The following is a 19,480-nucleotide window of genomic DNA, read 5'->3' as shown; positions in this document are numbered from 1 at the left end:
ACTCCTAAGAAGCTGTCTTACACAAGTAAAAAGACTGGTCCTTAGGGATATATGGACAGGGATGTTTACTGCAGCTTTTTGGGTTTTGTTTTTTTCTTTTTTACTGAAGGGGGGAAAAAAAAGCTGCAAGTGAATCCTATCAATAAGGGAATTGTTGGATACAGTGTAGGACATCTACGCCATGTCAGGTAGCCCTTAAAAAGGTAAATTAGTGCTCTTCCAGCTGACTTGAGAGTTTTCCAGGAGGCATTGCTGACTAAGTCAAGAAAAATGCAGAAAAGTATATATAATATATGATTCAAAAAATTTTAAAGCAACAGTCACGCCCATGAATTTGTATATAAATAACTAACCTCCATGCCTGTACTTGTATATACATATATATATATGTATAAATCAGGACTCATGGGGTTAACCATAGAAACTGCTTTTTTTTTTCTCCTCCCACTGCTTCTTTAAAAGTATTCAGCAGTACTACTCCTCTCCCATCTTCTGGGTAAAATCTCTTGGCATTTAAGTTGCAATCAGAGACTCAATTCACAATGTGCATGTCCAATATCATGATATGTCAAGTTTTCAATTTAATTTAAGACTTTGCCCCACCTCTCCTAGCCCATTGAAGGCAGATACGGTTCGGGTTTCTTCCTCACATGCCTTATCTACCCTTTGCTAGATGTAGTTTCTGACTTCTACAAGATGGGGGCAGAAATGAAGTAAGAAAAATTTTTATTTGATTGAAAATAAGCCACCATTAGAGCAGGTGAACAGTCACATCCCATTAGATTTCTCAGGTGAGAGTCAACCAGCTTTCCACTGTGTTCCCAAACTCCAGGGGTCACATCTTAAGCTGTTTAATGGTCTAGGCAAAGTTCCTTTTCATAGCCTTGAGATGAAGTCAAATACCCCCATCCCTCCCCATATGGGAGTGTGAGATTCACCACTTACAAGTAGCAGACAAACTCCATTCACAAATCTTAACTGCTAGGCTAGAGTCTAGAGACACTTCGACATTCTTAATGTAGGTGAGAGGTTTAAGGGAGTCATGTAACTGATTTTTGAATAAGTTCTTTCTTTTCTTTTCTTTTCTTTTCTTTTCTTTTCTCTCTCTTTCTTTCTTTCTTTCTTTCTTTCTTTCTTTCTTTCTTTCTTTCTTTCTTTCTTTCTTTCTTTCTTTCTTCTTCCTTCCTTCCTTCCTTCCTTCCTTCCTTCCTTCCTTCCTCCTTTCCTTCCTTCCTCCCTTCCTTCCTTCCTTCCTTCTTTTGGTAGGGGGAGGTAGTTAGGTTTTTATTTAATGTATTTACTTTAATGGAGATACTAGGAATTGAACCCAGGACTTTGTGCATGCTAAGCACTTTCACTGAGTTATACCCTCCCCCTGGATAACTACTTTAAAATTGTACATCTCACTGTGGAAAATGTTCTTTTTTCTTTGCTTCTCAGTTTAAACTTCTGATTTAATCTGTTATAAATGTGTGTATGTGATTATTATACAGAGAATTTTAGTATAAAGAGACATTGGTGGGACATATACTAGATTGTAAAGTTGGGTTACTTGGGAGGTTGGAAGATACAAGTTTAGGAAAGGAAGAGATGGAGAAAAGGGAGACATGCCAAAAAGGAGAAGAAAAAAAAGACTATTAAAATAAAGCACACAAATAAACAGAGCGTATATAATATGATCACATTTATGCATTTGTATGGAAGCACATCTATGTATGCAAAAAATAAAACTTTAAAATTTCATAGAAATGGGAAAATCAATTATTTTTTATATCCTGTTAGTAAATCACTATGAAGTGTGAATCCAGACTCAGTATGATATTGTGCATACCATGGAGTTAAAAAAAAATCCAGTGAGTTCACATATTACATGTAAGTCACACATCTTGACTTGCTCTGGCGGCTAAAGTGTGCTAAGAATCCTAAGTGCTTGATGAAGCCGAGTACTGGGTGTTGGCTTTCATAAGGAGACTGGCTCATGTTAATTGAATTTAGAATATTCCCTCTGGCATTCTCCTGTCTGGAGCCTAAATTAAATGTGTGGATGATAATTCATTTATTGAAGTTAGAAGCCAACAGGAATATAGATACAAAGTCTCTGCTTTGCTAATGTTGAGCCCAACCAGCTTCTACTTGGCAAGTGCCAAAGCACCGTGCTATTCTTATTATTGGGCATTGGGAGATCTGAGATCTAGTTCAGTTCCTGCTACTAACTCACAGGGCAAACTAAGGTGGCCACTTAACCCTTCTAGGCTTAGTTTCCTCATATATTCTGAGAGGCATTGCTGAGGTCACTCACTTCCTGTTCTCCATTAGTGGTTCTCCATTAGTGGTTCTCCAACTTGAGTGTACATAAAACTCACTTAGAGAGTTTGTTAAAATGCAGATTACTGGGCTCTGTCTCCAGAGATTCTGAGTAGGTTCAGGTGGGGTCCAGAACTATATAATTGTAACAAGTATCCAGTTGATGCTAATGATGCTAGTCCAGAGGCCTGATAAATTAAGAATTGATGAGTGAAATATTTGCATTTCTGAGTAAACATGGTGAATCATAGAGAGTGAAGTAGGCTCAATACTGATGTTTTTAGGCTGAGGTAAATATCAGTTCACGCACTTGTAGGACACATGTAATTTAAAGTGTGGCAAAACTGAGTTTTTAGCGTAATTATAGTAAAGATAAAATTTTCCCCATATATGTTCCCTCTTCAGAGAATGTGACTGTATAAGTCTCATTTTGCAGGAGACTGCAGGAGTGTAGAAAGTGCTGCTAGAAAATTTCTGAGACTTCCACCTCTGGGAATAGTGACCTCCCTCTCGAGATGGCCACCGTCCCGCTTTTCCTGGTGGTCTCCCTTACTCCAGCCTTCCCAGCATGTGCTTCCTAAAGTCACAGCTAGGTGTCGCTCTAATTATGGAGCCCTTGGTCTCAAGGGGAGGTGTGCACTAGGGCGTTACCAGTTCCTGTGTTTGTGGGTTAAAGCATGTAAGAGAGTGCCTAGCAAATTCTCCATATAAAAGGATCACAGTTAGGGATGGATCATAAACTTTCAATCCCAAGAGGAATTGCCACTAAAAATAGAATAGGCATGTGATGGTGTAGGAGAGTTACCTATAAATGAGGTCAGGATAGGGCCTTCCAGTGACCAAATTATCCTGAATATTGAAGTGTCTGTTCATTAAGGGAGGATTAGTGTCATGGGTGAATGGAGCACCACATTTTAGTGATTTAACTTCTCTGAACCTCACTTTGCATGTCCTTAAAATAGATACTGTGAAAACAAAACACAACATGAAGTACCTTCAGTTTCTTGACAGAATTGTTATGAGATCAAATTTAATGCGTAGAAAATTATTCATAAATTGCTAGGTGTCATTAAACAAATTTTTACTAACAATGAGTTTTTCTAAGTCACCTTATTGGCTTTTTAGATGACACTATCATAACATTCGTATTTGTTTATAATTGAACCTAAAATTGCCAGATATCCATTCTTTTCTTAAATAGCCATGAAGAAATAATTGTTTTCTCCTATTTTATTACTACTCCATCCACTTTCATGGTAAATCCCAAAGGTAAAAAGATTTAAAAGAAATAATAATTATAATTTAATTTATCCTTGTGTGAATTCTCTACTTTTTGTAGTATTCACTGTACATTTAAATATTTAAAATTCAGAATAGTTTCCCCATGCTTCCAGATGCTGCTCCTGTAGTCATATCAGGCATTACAAAATGGAATACAAGGGCTTGTATGCAGCCTCTGTTTTGCATTATATAGATCATGAAGTAATTGAGCATAGGTGCTCTAGCCTTTTATTCCCTGCTCACCCATCCCTCCCCATCCCTTTCTACCCCTACCACAATTATAAAGCCAAATTCAGATCTGTGTTTGGGTTGGTACTTAACTGCTTTTTCAAACCGGTTCCACTTCCCTAATTAAAGGCTCCTTTTCTTTGTAATGTGACTGCCAGTCCACACCTTGAGTCACTGACTATAGCTTATCCCACGTAATGTATGTCTGCAATCACCATTGACAGTAGCCATCTCTGAGTGCATGGACACAAAAAATAGCTTCTCATCCCGCAGGGCGCCCAAGGGTAGGGTTTTCTCTGTAGCAAATTCTCCAACTTGGCAAAATGATTATTATCGGAAATGAGCAGCATTGAGTTTTTATTTTTTTCCTATTGTTAACACTTTGAGGAAATAAAAGTCTCCCAAAATGACAGGCGTTTGTATACACCATACTTGCCAGTCACTGTTTTCATTTAACATTTAAGTTGTTGGGGGGAAAAAGGCACCTTTATCCTTTAAAGTTTGCTGCAGTGTAACTATTCCAGCGGCACATGAACTATCTTACCTTTGATCATGTTGGTAATCTGAAGACCCTTTCTATTTGGGGTTACTATGGTTACGGCTGCACGAGTGATGTGCGAGCTACACTGCTGTTTTGATAAAAATAGGTATTAACTACCAGTCATAGTGCTTCTCATTTCACAGTAGTTCTTGCAGAAAAACAGCATTTTTTTAAAAGGAGGAAAAGAAAGAAAAAAGCCTTTCCAAAGAAGTGTGAGAGAACATCTGCATAAATAATGGTGATGGGTCATGTGTATAAAAATATTTTTAATTAAATTTTTTTTAATTAAACAGGGCATTTTGCTGAATCCTTCTCTGTTATTTGCACCAAGCTTAGCCTTGAGGAAGATAGCTGATTAATAGACCCAGGAACCTATAATTAAAAGCAGAACTGTTATTTTTGGAGAAAAGCCTCTTCAGTAAGGGTGACTTAATTGGGCTGTCTTTCATATTTTTTCATTTGTCATTGAACTCTCTGGTTAGAATTTTGATTTTTTTTGTTTGTTTTTTTTTTTTTTTGCCATGGGAGAAATGATTACGAACATTGTCATAATCAGAAGAATTTTCATTGTTGAGTTTTGTTTTTCTTGAGTCCCTTTGATCACACACTCTCTTCACTGTTGGTTTTCAATATTTAATAGTGGTCTTAATTCACTTCTTTTGCTTGTATTATATCTTCTTTTTAAAGTCATATATATTGTTCTTTTCCACCTCTTGTCCTCTCTGCCTTTGCATTTCAGAGTTTCAGAATACAGCAAGTTAGTGGTTTCTCATCACTGGTGTTATCAGCATTCTATAAGGGAATTCAAGAGAAAACTGAATAACTTTCTATCCGCAGACAAAAAAGAAATAAGATGTAATTTACAAAGTAGTCCCTTGAGCACCAGGGCTTGCTTTGAGAACAAAGACAACATTCATTTAATGTTAAGCAGCATAGGAAGAGATTGAGATGGTTTTATGGCCATACTCTAGGGGGAAAGAAAGTTCACATACAGTATAAGGTCCATGTCCTTAAATTATTTGCATAGTTATCTGTAGAGAAACTTGGGTGACTCTATTTTTTATTACCTAATATTTGGTAGAGAAGTATTGTATTAGTATTGCTGTGGCAGAAGGGAAGCTGTGAGGGATCATTCAGGGTCTTTTTATTTATATGCTTTCATTGAATTCCAGGGGGGGTTATTACACCTCTGAGGAAGTCAGAGGATATTAGACCAGTGTACTTCCCATTGAAGGCAGTAGGCTTCTAGAGACTGCAGACATACCATTTTCACCATGCAATCTGTGTATCAAACCTGCACCCAATGACATTTAATGGTACTCAGCTGCATTTTCTGTGTCTGTCCAATTCCATGTTAAGCACACTGGGATAGCATCAGTTTAAAAGCCTCGACATAAACCCAGGTCTATAAAACACCATCATATAAACCCAGATTCTATTTTTGAGTAAATTTACCCAGAAATAAAAAGAACAGCTTGAATTTACAGTATATATCTCTTTCAAAGAACTCAGAAAGCTCCCATACACAGTATTTCTGTTACTTTCACACAGTTTTCTTGGGTAGAGAGGATCCATTTCTTAAGTGAAATAATTGAGGCACAGAGCAAGGATATGTTTTTCTTAAGATTTTATAGTAAGTCAATGAGAGATTGACACAAAAGCCAGGACTTCTATTTTCTTAGATGACTAGACTATGTTTTTTGTAAGACACTAACATCTGTGTGATCAAAATATATTATTGATTGCAGCCAACTATGAAATCAGTAATGTCCTTATTCTACCCATCAAAGCAACTGTGCACTTGAGTCAATATTTAGAACCCATAGCCACCAATTGGTAGCAAATGAAAAACTCCATCTGAATTTTTCTACCTAAAGAGTATGTCATTTAGTGATAAGAGCCATTAACTGTGTACACATATATCATCTAATTTGATCATCACTACAGCCAATTACTTCCATTTTAAGAAAGTTAAGATCCTAAATACTTGAGTGGTTTGTTTAAGTCTACAAGCCTCATAAGTGGCAGAGATGAGAGACAAAGCATATCCAATATTCTTTGTCCTACACCTCTGCTGTTTCTCAAAATAGAACAGTGAGGTGCCAATCAGTCTTAGCACAAAATGAAACCCAGTAGTCAAATTCTCACTTTATTATTGATTTCATTTAGCAAACATTTATTCAGCACCTGCTATGCACTAGGCATTGTAGGAGTGACTGAGGGAGGGGGTGAGAAACACAGATCCTGCCCTCGAGAAACTCTAGTCTAAAGGGGTATATAAATGCAACAACCGGTAGTGAGTTTAAAAGATAGGGCAGAGGTAGTCAGGCAGTTTTGTAAGCTCGGAGGAAGGGCCCCATGAACTGTATCATTCTGGTGGGGAGAGGGTTCTGGGAAGGCATAAAGCCTCCTTCACTTCAAGGTAATATTTTGCTGGATTGAAGAAGATGGCATGTCAGTTGGAGGAGCCCCAAACTGTGTTTCTCTTCTACAAGAGAAAGCTGTATGAGTAGGGTATATTTTGTTCCCATTCCAGACCACAGACGACATGACCTGCTCAACATCAGCAAGATCTGCCTGGGCTCAGACTCCCTTTGGAGGGGTCCTGGCTTGATAATCCTGGGGATCAGGGTCAGATCGAAGGCACACACACTTGCTATTATGACAGCTCTCTCCTCACTTATGCAGAAAAGAGTCACACTCATGATCATTTGTCCTCGACGCTATTCTGCACCTCTTGCTGCAACCTGTGGTCCCAGTCCTGCACCCAGGCGCCATCAGCATAATTAGGAAAATATGCACTCTCTACACCTAGAGTCTACAGTTTAGAATTTAGGTTTGAAAGCCATAGAATTTTAGCTTTGAAAGGACCTTGAAGACAACCTCTCTAACCTCATTTTTAGACGGGGACCCTGAGTCTCAGAAAGAGAAAGTAAATGTACACTGAACAGGAATAGGTGTTCTTTTCAAGTGCAGAAACTCAAGGAATAATTTGTGAGAAATTTGGGAGGTTAAGAGAAGTTTTCATCACTTCTCTGCTTGATAATATCTATTTTTATCTCTTGAAGGCACTTTTGAGTGTCAAAGGGAAAACACACAAGTAGAAGGAGTCATTCCATTTTATAATGGACTCTGATGGTTTGATGACATGAATAATAGCATTAATAGTAACCACCATTAATTGAACTACAATATGCCAGACACTTTACATAAATTATCCCACTTAATCATTTCCCAAAAACCTATGAAGGAGGGAATATTTTTATCTCCCTTTTGCCAATGAAGCTTCCTGAAAGCTTAGTGAGGTTAAGTAGCTGGCTCAAGATCACCAAGTTCATTTGCATTGCAGTTGAGATCTGAACACAGGTTGGTGTGACATCAGAGTTAAGTTCCTAACCATTATCTTACTTCAAAACAGAGTTGTGATTAGCAGGGTCTTGGCACAAAGGTCTTCCTTCAGAAATCAGAAGCCCAGTTATGGGAAGTCAGCTCCCTAGAACAGAATTAGAGCAGATAATGGATGACAACCAACTATATAAATGCCTCGGGATATTGAAAGTGGATAAAGCAAGTCTCCAGGTGTTCTGAGGATGGGATTTCAAGAACACACTGAAAAACCATTTGAAGCAATTGAACAGCTCTGTGGACAGCTGGGAAACAGCTGTGGCTGACAGACCTCTCTGGCTCACTGCTTTGGGGAACAGAATGGCTCTGTTTAAATGAAAGCAGTTCATTCTCAGCAGTGCTCAAAGACAGACCTGCAGGACAGAAGTTTTGAAAGTCAGTGTCCAGCCCACACGTTCCATTTTTGTGTTTCATATTGTGGTAAATTGGATTCAGAAATTTGTTAGAGTGTTTCCTTGGACAGGAGGCTGGTTCCCTTGAGGGCTCAGCTTAGCTGACTGAGGGCAAAACCATGGGGCAGTGAGGCAACTAGTGAGTCATATTGAAGGCAGCACTCACTCTCAAAGTCGTGTAAGTGCAGTCAGCACTTACACAACCTGAAAGCGGGGACTTCCTGAGGGCAAGAAGCCCCGGGAGCCAGGAGGTTGAGCAGCAGTCTGGATTGAGTCCCCTTGCTCTACAAAGCTCCACAGAGGCCCCTGGGGTTAGGATTCCTTGAGAAGTGGCTTCCCTCCTTCTAAAACACAGCCAAGAAAGGGAAGAGACTGACCTCTTACCTGGGTACAACAGATAAAAAACATTGTACTGTTCAATGTATTATTTTGACCTGAAATGGAGATAGCTTTTTATGGCAAGTGCTGTCAGGTCAGTGAGTGGGCAAAGAAGTCATTGATCACAATGGGAGAACACAAGAGTGGCAGGGGCTGGTCTGATCCTCAAGGAGTTAGACACATGGCATGTGACCTTCAAGTTTCATTCATTCCTTCACTCACTGAATCAACAGAATTAATTGACTGCTGCTTGCCAGAAATTATCAAAGGTATCAACGCATACACAGATGAACAACCAATACCAGTGATGACCAATTATTTATCTAAGAGGACCAATTCAAAGAAAAGTTGAGATGCTTGTGGGCTATTTCTTGGGCAGGGGTGGGGGGGGGGTTCTTTTTAATACTGCTTTCGCATAAGAAAAAAACATTAATCTGCAACTGAACTTCTGCATTCTTATATTATTTTCCAGTTCAGAAAGGATTACTGTAGAGGGCTAAAATTTCAGATATGACAACACTAGTTCATAATGCAGTATCTGATGTATATAGCACTTCTGGAACTGGTTTCTTTTTCTTTTCTTGACTGACCTTATAAACTACTGAATTGCAAATTGTGGCTTGTATCTTGATATTATATCCTACAATGCCAGAGGTTTCTCCATTGTAAATAAGATAAATCACATTTTTATAATACAAACAAAAAGTTTCTCGGTAGGTCAGGATGCCATTTCTTACCAATTCAAGAGCGAGAGCAGCAGATTGATGAGGTAGTTAGGGGATAGAAAATCTATGGTACGTCCATACCAAGTGCCAGGCATGCAGTGATGTTTAATATGTATTTGTTCCAGTAGAAGAACTCCAGGTGGAGTTGTCTTGGCAAAGGCTAGACATGGGAGTCTGTAGCTGAAGGAGAGGAAGGGATAGACTGGAGACTGGGATTACTGAGTGTGGATGAGTTTGCCCAGGGAGAAGGGAACTGAGGAGGAGTTCCTGAGCAACATCTGTATCAAAAGGATGGGTTTACAAAGGGGAGAGAGAAAGAGAGGCTAGAGGGGTTGAAGGGAAACTAGGAGAAGTTGGTCTTCCCAACACAAAGGAGGAGGGCACTTGGAGAGACAAGAAGGGTCCGCAGAGTCATGTCACATAGCGAGCTCAACAGTCTGGAAGCCTGGCGAGAAAGTTCTGAGAGGAAGGGAGGAGAAGAGGAGGCCTCACATATGGCATCCTAGGCCATGGAAAGAGACTCTGCATTCCATACTCTATCTTCTTACTAATTTTGCCAGTGTCTAGAATGGCTTTTTGTTCTTTCTTATTCTAAAAATAGTGCATGCTTATTGTAGAACATTTATAAAATACAAAAAAAAAAGGTTCAAAGAAGAAAAATGAAAATGTCACTGCTTGCTTTTATCACAAGAGCTGCTTTGTGACTTTTGGCTTGCCCTCCTCAAGCTTGGCTTGCCCAGCGGTGCTAACCTTCCATCCTGGTTTGGACATCATCATTCCCTCTCTCAGCACTAATCCTCCATAGTGATTGAGCTCAATAATGTAGGCCAGATAAACACTGGAAAATAAACTGATTTCTTAAGCTATAAAATAATACATTCTGAGTATATGAGTGATCGGTTGTGTGTGATGATCGTACTGAAGGGGACACACATGGATAATTAATCAGCAAGGAGGGCTCCGTAGGCACACATATTCACAAACCCACAGCCTTCTCATTGGTTCAGGCTTTCTTTGCTAAGCATGAGATAAGACATGAATTTGTCTAAGTGACTTCTTTTCTATCAGAGGTAGGGTAGAGGGCAGGGAGGACTGAGGGACCATTCTGGCCTCATTCCCACTCAGTAACTCATGTTTTGCAAAATCAAAGGCCTGGGGGCTTAGCCTGCCCATCATTTTGTAGTTTCTATTGTGAGAGGTGAGCAGAGTATATTTGTTTGCCACGGCTGCTGTAACAAATTATCCAGAAACATTGCAGCTTAAGACAACACAAATTTATTGTTTTACAGTTGTGTAGATCAGTAGTCCAGGCTGGCTCAACTGGGTTCTCTACTCTGGGTCTCACAAGGCCAAAATCAAGATATTGACTAGCTGAGCTCTTACTGAGAAGCTCTAGGAAGAATCCCCTCCCAGGCTCATTCAGTTTTTTGACAGAATCCAGTTCCTTGCCATTGTAGGATTGAGGTACCTGTTTCCTTGCTGGCTGAAAGCTAGGACTACCTTAGCTTCCTGAAGTATCTCTCTGGCCCTTGCAGGTGAACCCCTTCATCCCAGAGTCAGCAATGGTGTGTGTACTCCTTCTCACACATGGAATCTCCCTGTCTTCCCTTTTTTAAAGTCTTTCTTCTTGCCTTCTCTTCAGCTGCATCTCTGACTCCAGGCAAAGAAATTTGTCTGTTTTTAAGGGTTTGTGTGATCAGGTTGGACCCACCCAAATAAAAAAAAAAATTCTTCCCATTTTAAGGGAATCTTACTTACATCTGCAAAGTCCCCTTTGCCATGTACAGTTACATATGCACAGGTTCCAGGGGTTAATGCCAGGACATCTGTGGGGAGGTCATTCAGCCTACCACACAGAGTGATAACAGGAATGATTGGACTCATGATATGACCCCTCTCCTACTGCCTCTTTCCCCCTTTCTCTCACACAGGCCCGGTGTTGACTCTTCTCAGTATTACTCTTGTTTACCCTTAGCAGCTTTGCTAATCTTCTTAAAATACAGGAATATGCACGCTCTACTCTGAAACCTTTCTGTAATGTCCCTCAGGGTCTGGATCCACAGGTTGGGGAAATGATGGTATAAGATATCTGCTTGTTTCATATCTTTTTATTGCAAGAGAAAAATTTAGTTGTGAAATATAGTTATGTGTCCCATGATCATGACTAATACCATCATCTCTTTCCTTACAATTATTACATTTAATGGGTCACAGTGATGTTTTTACCTTTGATTGTTGACCCATCCAAATTTTGTCTGCTTTATGGCTCCACTGAGCTTTTCTCTGAACTTATTTCATGATTTGTAGGCAAACCCCTGCCTACCTCATTCATTTTTTAAATGGCAAAATGCTTAGGTCATAATCCTGATTGGAGAATCCTTGTAGGACAGGGTGAGTCATCTTCACTCAGATACTGAGCACACAGCAAAGATTCCCCATTAAACTGCACCATGGCTCATTAAACCCCATTGGTGAGAAAACTGAGCCTTTGTTAAATGTTTATGTTCTGTGCTAATGTTAAATTTAGAACATTTCTGCTGTAGATACCTTTGGGGAAATTTTTGAAGCATTAGCTAAAGTGCCAACAGATCTCCGCTCATAAATTCCCAAATTCGGGATCTGGAAAACATCTCCCTCCTACCCTGGTATTTATTCTCAGATTTCTCTCTTTTTAATCTTTATATATCTTATTTATTTTTCTTTTCTTAATGCCAAACCTCGTGATCTTCAGATTATCTTTTTTATATTCTCAGTAGCTACTAAGGACTGTACTTCTGGCCTTACAGTAAAAGAGGAAGTAGATTGTTCTAGAACACCATTCAGCCATGTTTGAAATCAAGAAAAGGATGTGTGATTGTCAGTGTTTTTATTATGCACTCATGTACTGAGGAAATAATCTCTTCCTACAAAGCACTTACATTCCAAAAAAGGACTTAAACAAACACAAATACTAGTTCACAGAAATACGGTGGAATTAATGTGAAAAGAATAATTTTCCTTATATAAGAGTAATTAGAAACCCTGTACCTGTACCTGTATGCCAAAAGAATCAGCTGGTTATTGTGTGGCAAGAGATGTTAAGATCTAGGGAGCCTTTCTCAACAGGAATCCAACAGGAGAACTAAACTCTACAGAAAATTATGTGAGGAACTGTTTTCCCTTTTCTCTCAAAGATGATGCTTAGCTGGATGTGTAGCATGTAAGTTAATTCATTACACACAATAAATGCATTTAGTTCTCAAGCGTTTTGGTGTCATAGTCCCTTTTGGTGTCACAAACCACAATTCTTCAAAATAAGAAACACCTCAAGGAGTTTTATGCTTATGGGTGTTATATCAGTATTTATGTCTATCAATATTTACCATATTAGAACTTTAAAACATTTTAACATATTTTTAATGATCTATTTAAAATAACAAACATACACCCTTTACATGTTAAATGACATATTTTTATAAAAAATAAATTCATTTCCAAAACAAACAAAAAAAACTTGCTGAGAAGAGAGATATTGTTCTACACCTTTGCAAATCTCCTTAATGTGTGGTGGAGTAGAAGACAGCTGGATTCTCACATCTGCTTCTGCATTCAGCTGCACTAGCACACATCACATCACATCGCCTCTGGAAAATTCCACTGTACACAGAAGAAATAATAAGAATGAAAAATGCAAGTAACATTGTCATTTCATTCTGAAAATGGTTTTGACCTTGGGAATCTTCCTGGGTAGGTCTCAGGAGCTCCTGGGGGTCCCTGGGCCATACTTTGAAACCATTGCCCTGGGGCATTAGGGCTGGTTTCTCCCAAGGATTCTCGGTGAAGAGGTCTGCAATCGTGTGCTTGCCTATAATATTTTCTCTATTTCTAATTCTGTACCAAAATGATATATTGATGGCCAAAATAAAATTGTAGTGTTTTAGGGCTAAATCATTCATGATGGTTTGTATAACTTCTAATTTAGAATGACCTCAGTGAAGTAACATCTAGTGGTTAGCTTTCTAGATTTGGCATTGTTCTCTGACCTACTTCAGAAGGGTTAGGTTTTCTAGTTGTATTTCTAGAACATGACTGGCAAAGCTTGACCAGCAAAACCAACAGGCACTGATTCTGCTGCCAAGTCTTCACTGGGAAGGTTTGGGCTCAGAATAATTCCAGTATTCCAGCCTGTCCTAGGATACCTCAATTTTTTGGAAGCCTTTCCTTGAAATCTCACTACATACAATATTTCAGAAAAGTGGAAAAAGGTACTGGAGAATTTCCTGTACAGGAATTACAGGAGGGAAAAAGAAACCTACATTTTCCTCATAATCACTTTTTGGAAATGGAAAAATGCTACCTCATCTGTAAGACTACCAGCTTCCTCACCTGTCAGGACTGACATGGTTCAGCTGCACAAGCCGGAGACATTTTTGATTCTCCACGTGTCAGGAACAAATGTCAGACATTACTGATTTGCAACCACAGAGAGCAAAACCACAGTGAGCTCTCCAGGGAGAGCCAGCGTTTTGACAAGGCTGAGTGACGACTTAGAGCAACAGGGGTGGGAACTACTGTGTGGTGTTGTCCACAGACCCAGGCAGGTCTTGTGCCAGGTTGCTGAGAGCTACTGCATTAAAATATCATTTGAAATTTAAATTCCTTGTGAAACACTAAAAAAAAAATGAGTCAGAGAGCTGCTAATGGAGATTCTAGGGAAGGAACTATCACTAAATCACCCTGAAGACTTAGAAATGACTGAAAAAGCATTAGGAAAGTGGTCAGTTCAAAAGCTGGCATTGGAAAAGAAGGAAGGAAGGAAGGAAGGAAGGAAGGAAGGAAGGAAGGAAAGAAAGAAAGAAAGAAAGAAAGAAAGAAAGAAAGAAAGAAAGAAAGAAAGAAAGAAAGAAAGAAAGAAAGAAAGAAAGAAAGAAAGAGAGAAAGAGAGAAAGAGAAAGAGAGAAAGAAAGAGAAAGAAAGAGAAAGAAAAAGAAAGAAAGAAAGAAAGAAAGAAAGAAAGAAAGAAAGAAAGAAAGAAAAGAAAAAGAAAGAAAGGAAGGAAGGAAGGAAGGAAGGAAAGAAAGAAAGAAAGAAAGAAAGAAAGAAAGAAAGAAAGAAAGAAAGAAAAGAAAGAAAAGAAAAAGAAAGAAAGAAAGAAAGAGAGAAAGAAAGAGAGAAAGAAAGAGAAAGAAAGAAACAAAGAAAAAGAAAGAAAGAAGGAAAGAAAGAAAGAAAGAAAAGAAAAAGAAAGAAAGAAAGAAAGAAAGAGAAAGAAAGAAAGAAAGAAAGAAAAAGAAAGGAAGGGAAAGAAAAGAAAAAGAAAGAAAGAAAGAAAGAAAGAAAGAAAGAAAGAAAGAAAGAAAGAAAGAAAGAAAGAAAGAAAGAAAGGAAAAAAGAAAGAAAAAGAAAGGAAGGGAAAGAAAGAAAGAAAGGCAGACTGATTGTTTAAGAGTCAACACATTGAGATACTGATGGGGTTAAGCAGTCATTATCTAAATTTTTATTTCCAGATATGGTTATTACATTTGAGATGGGAAAATGTTTTGATGCTGTAATAGGGTTGTAACTGGGGATAAGACTCCTGATATGATGAAAAAATTTATCAAAATATCGTATTACTTCACTCTTAGGGTTTTTCTCTAGAAGAATGAGAATTAGCCTATAATTGACCTTAACAATTTTTCATAAAACTTGACTTCATCCGCCCCCAGCTGATCTGGACATTTTTAAAAATCCTCTAGCCTCTAACTCATGCCCTGCTCCCCTGGCTTCCAGCAAATGATCTTGCTTTATTGAGAAGACAACCTCACTTCAGCCCCTTGGTTGTTCTCTGCCTTCTCTGGACCTTGATCCAACAGTTTCCCTTCTGTCCCCTCTGTCTTCAACTTCTCTTTCCACTTATTCTGCTCAATCTGTAAATTAGTAATTGAAGAGAAAGCCTTGCTTGGCTTTATACTCCATAGGCTTCCTTTTATCACCAGCTTCTCAGAAGTGCCATCCTCACCACTGCCCCATCCATCCCCTATCACTCCTTGCTGTTTGGCTGCTGAAACTATTTTCTCAGATATCTCCAGTGATTCAATGGCATCTCTCAATCATCCACTACTCTTACCTGGGGGTAGTTGTGTGTGTATGTGTGTTCATCTCCTTGAGCATGAGGTCATATATGCGCTTGTATCCCTTACTACCAACTTGGGAGACAAAGTGGGTTTTTCTCTAGCTACAAAGTCAGGTGGGAAGAGGGTGTGTGGAGGAGGAGCCCCAAGCGGAGCATTAGAACCTGCCCGTAAGTGATGAGTACAACTAAAGTACGACAAAGGCAAAAATGACTAAATCTCCTGATAGAAATCAGAGGTTTAAGAAGTTGGATTATGTCTTCATCCCTTCCTACCCAGCTGGTGTCTAGAGTGTTCCCTTTACACTGTCACAGAAGGCTCACCTAAACATGCATTGCTTTTCTGCCCAGCCTTGGGCCCGGGTTGTCCTTATAAACCTAGTAAGGTGCGGTCAGAGCCAATGTGAGCATGTCCACAGCTCTTCCAAGAGGTTCTCTCCTGGGAAGGTGCCACAGAGAGTTTTGGACATTGTGTGTGAGACTGAGTCCTGCCAACGAGCTAATTAAATGAGTTTTTTAAAAAGCTCTATGCTTAGCAGCAAAAGTGGGTGGCTAATTTCCTGACTCACCTATTCAACTCATTTGTGGTCCCAGCAAATACTTCCTCTTGTAGGACACACTGCCTGGCTTTATTTCGAAGCTGTCCCATTTCTTCACAGGGTAGTTAGGAATGCACGAGCAATAGCTTTCTCTTTCGTGTGGGACAGCGTTTATGAAGTGGAGCTCAGTTCTTCGTGCAGGAGGAATTGTGGGAATGTCAGAACAGTTTTGAACAAAACTGGATATTCAATTAAAAGCCTCCAAAGGTCCACAGCTCTCAATGGAAAGATGCAAAGTCCGTTCCAGCACAGGGTGGACTTTGTACATAGGGAAGTGGGGAGAGAAACCCAGGACCTAACTTCCCTACTTGTGAGCCTAGGAAACCCATCTGGGAGTGCAGACAAGCTGCAAGTCATTGTCAAAGGTTGGAAATACAAATAAACAACTGCAGAGATTAAAGTCAATATTCAATAGAGCTTCTATGATAGAATTTTCTAATTTAAGAATAGCTTTATTTTTATTCCACAAGATCCTAGCAAAAGGAAAATGCTATTCATTAGAAACCCCAGATGAAGCCTCTTTGTTTTGATTAGATGCAGGGTCTTGACTCTATCCTAGCAGCAGAAAGAAGTTACTTAGCAGAGGTAATTGTTAGCCCCTTCCCACCACCACCTGCAAAGGCCAAGGGTGGTGGCAAATGTGAACAGCCACACACTGGTAGAGAATACATCTCTGCCGTCCTGCCTGTCACGATTAAGGATCTGCTCAGCTAGAATAATGAAATTGACTCTATGCCTAGTAAAATGGGATTTAGCTAATTATCATGCCGATTCATGACATTTTCTATCTGTTGTCTCTTTACCCCAAAGCTAGTTGTTGAGTTCAATACTCCTTTCCCTAAGATAGTTTTTAGTAAATAAAAATCTACTCATGATGGATATGGTTTTCAGCCGACTTGTTCATGCTTAGGGTCAGGTTTGGCAAATATACCACATGTATATTTCATGCTTCTTTTTCTCCACTTACCCCTCAGCTGTAAGTGTCCCCCAGGGATCTCTCATGAACTCTCTTCTCTTTCTATATACTTTGTCTAGGCAATCTCAGCCACTCTTGTGGCTTTATGTTCCATCTATATGCTTATAACCCCTAAAATCTTTCTTCTGCTTTGACTCTGTGTAGTTCAGCCTTTTATTTTCAGCTTTTTTACTGAAGTTTCCACTTGAAATTCCACCTGGCTATTTAAGTCAACATGTCAAAAACCAAACGTACAAAATTCTCCTGTCTACAAACTAATTTCTCTTATGCAGCTCATCTACCAGCTGCCCAGGATTGAAACCCAGGTCACTCCTTGCTGTCTCTCAGGCACCAAGACCCACCAGTTCTTCATCCCAAATATGTTGTGGGTGCTGTCACCTCTGCTGTATCCTCTCTGACATTATCTTTTGTGCATTCACCCACTAAAAGCTTACTGTATTCTAGCACTGTGCTAAGGGCTAGTGATACACAGGGAAGATGAGAAACAATGAATAAGTGAAGTACAAAGCACTGTGGTGACTGACCTGTCAGAACCCATGGTGGTGGCTGTTCAGGGCAGAGCAGGATGTGCAAGAGTTTAAGAGCCTGAATCTAGGATTCTTCCTGTCTTGGTACAGCTCATCTCTTGCCAGAACATTTGGGAAAGCCTCCAGCCACATGTCCATTCTGCCCTCTGTCCTGCTGCCTGCACTTTATTTCCAAAGTGCAGATTGTGTCACTCTCTGACTAAAACCCTTCCATTATGGCAGGACAAGAGCCAAAGTTCTTGACCCTACTTATGAAACATTTCAACTCAGCTTTTTCTCCCTCAGCATGCTTTTATACAACACAGTTACTAACCTCACAGTCCAATAGCAAAGGAAAGAACAGAAATGAAAATGCCCACTCTGCCTTAAAAATTTACCATCAGTATCATTTTCAACCACCCTCTTCTCCCCCTTTGGCAATCAGCTCAGTGGATCATTTTCCTAATGATGGCTGTTCACACTTTGCATAACTTTTTCAAATATCAAGACACTGAATAGTTTTGATGAACACAGTTAATCCGAGTGTGATTATTTACTGCCCTGATGAACTCCTGGCAGCTGCATACAAGTATTTGATATATAGTAGCCAGGCAGCAGGCTGCCAAATACGAATCCTGAGGTCCTGCTCTTAGGAACATTGACTCCATCTTTATGGATGAATGTGATCACGAGAGAATGAGAGCCAGGTGCCACCGCCTCTCCTTCCACAGGAGTCAGCCACTGCGACACCATTCATTCAGTCAGTCACTTAGTCATTCGTGCATCAAATATTTATTGAGCATTTGACAAGTGCTCACAGTTTCTTCTGTGATAATTTCTCTTATTTTCGCCACATCTGGGATCAAAAAGGAGTGAACTGGGTCACTGCTGAAGGATCAGGGGGCTGGGGGGACCCTTGAAAGGCTTTTAAAGATTGAATAAAATTTTTTTGTAGCAAGAAGTGTGTATGTGTGTTTATGTATTTAAGGAAGGAAGGGAATGGTAGCACTTGAATGGGAAAGAAATATCTGCTCTGGTAAAGTGAACCAAAATGCAAAAATAATTTACAAAGGACACAATGTGTTTGGGAAATTGTGGCAAATCAGTATGGCTTGAGGGAGGCAGCAAAGGGTGAGCAGGCGGTGCAGATGGAGATGCTGGAAGGTAAACACAGTGCAGATTATACAAGACTTGTACCAAGGAGTTCAAACTTTCTCGGTAAGCAGTGGGAGTCCAGAGAAATCTCTAAGGAAGGGGATGCCAGATTGGATTGTTTGTGTGTGTGTGTGTGTGTTTGTGTGTTTGGCGGGGAGAGGGTGGGTAGTTAGGTTTATTTATTTGTTTATATTTGGAGGAGGTACTGGGGATTGAACCCAGGACCTTGTTCATGTTAGGCACGTGCTCTACCTCTTGAGTTATCCCCTCCCCCACAAGATTGTTTTCTGATGAAAGCTCTGGTTTGTTTTTAGAGATGGATTTGAGAAGACAAGCATTTACTGAGTACCTTATACAGGTGACCACAACCAAGGACAAGTCAATGGCTATATCCAGCTAACGCTGCATATTTGTGTGTGTTTCTTCCCCAGTGACGGTGCTGGCCATTTTCCATGAACTGCATGTTGACCCCGACCTGTACACACTATTGTTTGGGGAGAGTGTGCTGAATGATGCAGTCGCCATAGTCCTTACATAGTAAGTACCAGACCTTGGCCTGTGCTTCTTCCACCATGTGAAATATGCTTCTGTTTGGTGATAATTCCTAGTGACTTTTCTCTTATGGCATAGAGATACAGGCAATTTCTAGCTTTTTAAGGAATTGTTACCAAAGAAAATCTCCAATAATGGGTACAATTCATTAGGAACTTAATTTCAACACTAGTAATAAGTTTCATGTTTCTAGCCTATTGCAAGATACTACTCAGAGGGTACTGTTTTTTTTTTTTTTTCTCGGTGCATATATTTAGCTGATTCACTTAGGGTTCCTAAAATGCATATAAATAAGCTTTCTTCATTTCTAATCAATATCATTTAATTTTTTTCCCTTAAGTCATTTT

The 19,480-nt window shown here is 39.5% G+C and overlaps 1 protein-coding gene across 10 annotated transcripts in view; it reads left to right on the top strand.

The window, feature by feature from the left end:
* The window catches only part of SLC9A9 (solute carrier family 9 member A9), a 607,901-nt gene that overhangs the window by 266,976 nt on the left and 321,445 nt on the right, over positions 1–19,480 (top strand). For all 10 annotated transcript variants that reach the window (XM_031448683.2, XM_064491830.1, XM_031448597.2 and 7 more), the window contains one exon: positions 19,013–19,118. In XM_031448683.2, coding sequence (XP_031304543.1) covers positions 19,013–19,118 — 106 coding nt within the window. The remainder of the gene's footprint in view (positions 1–19,012; positions 19,119–19,480) is intronic.

This window comes from Camelus dromedarius, chromosome 2, assembly GCF_036321535.1.
Source record: "Camelus dromedarius isolate mCamDro1 chromosome 2, mCamDro1.pat, whole genome shotgun sequence".
Lineage (NCBI taxonomy): Eukaryota > Metazoa > Chordata > Mammalia > Artiodactyla > Camelidae > Camelus > Camelus dromedarius.
The sequence above is the reverse complement of the archived record's forward strand: the minus strand, read 5'-3'. Positions and strand labels throughout refer to the sequence as shown.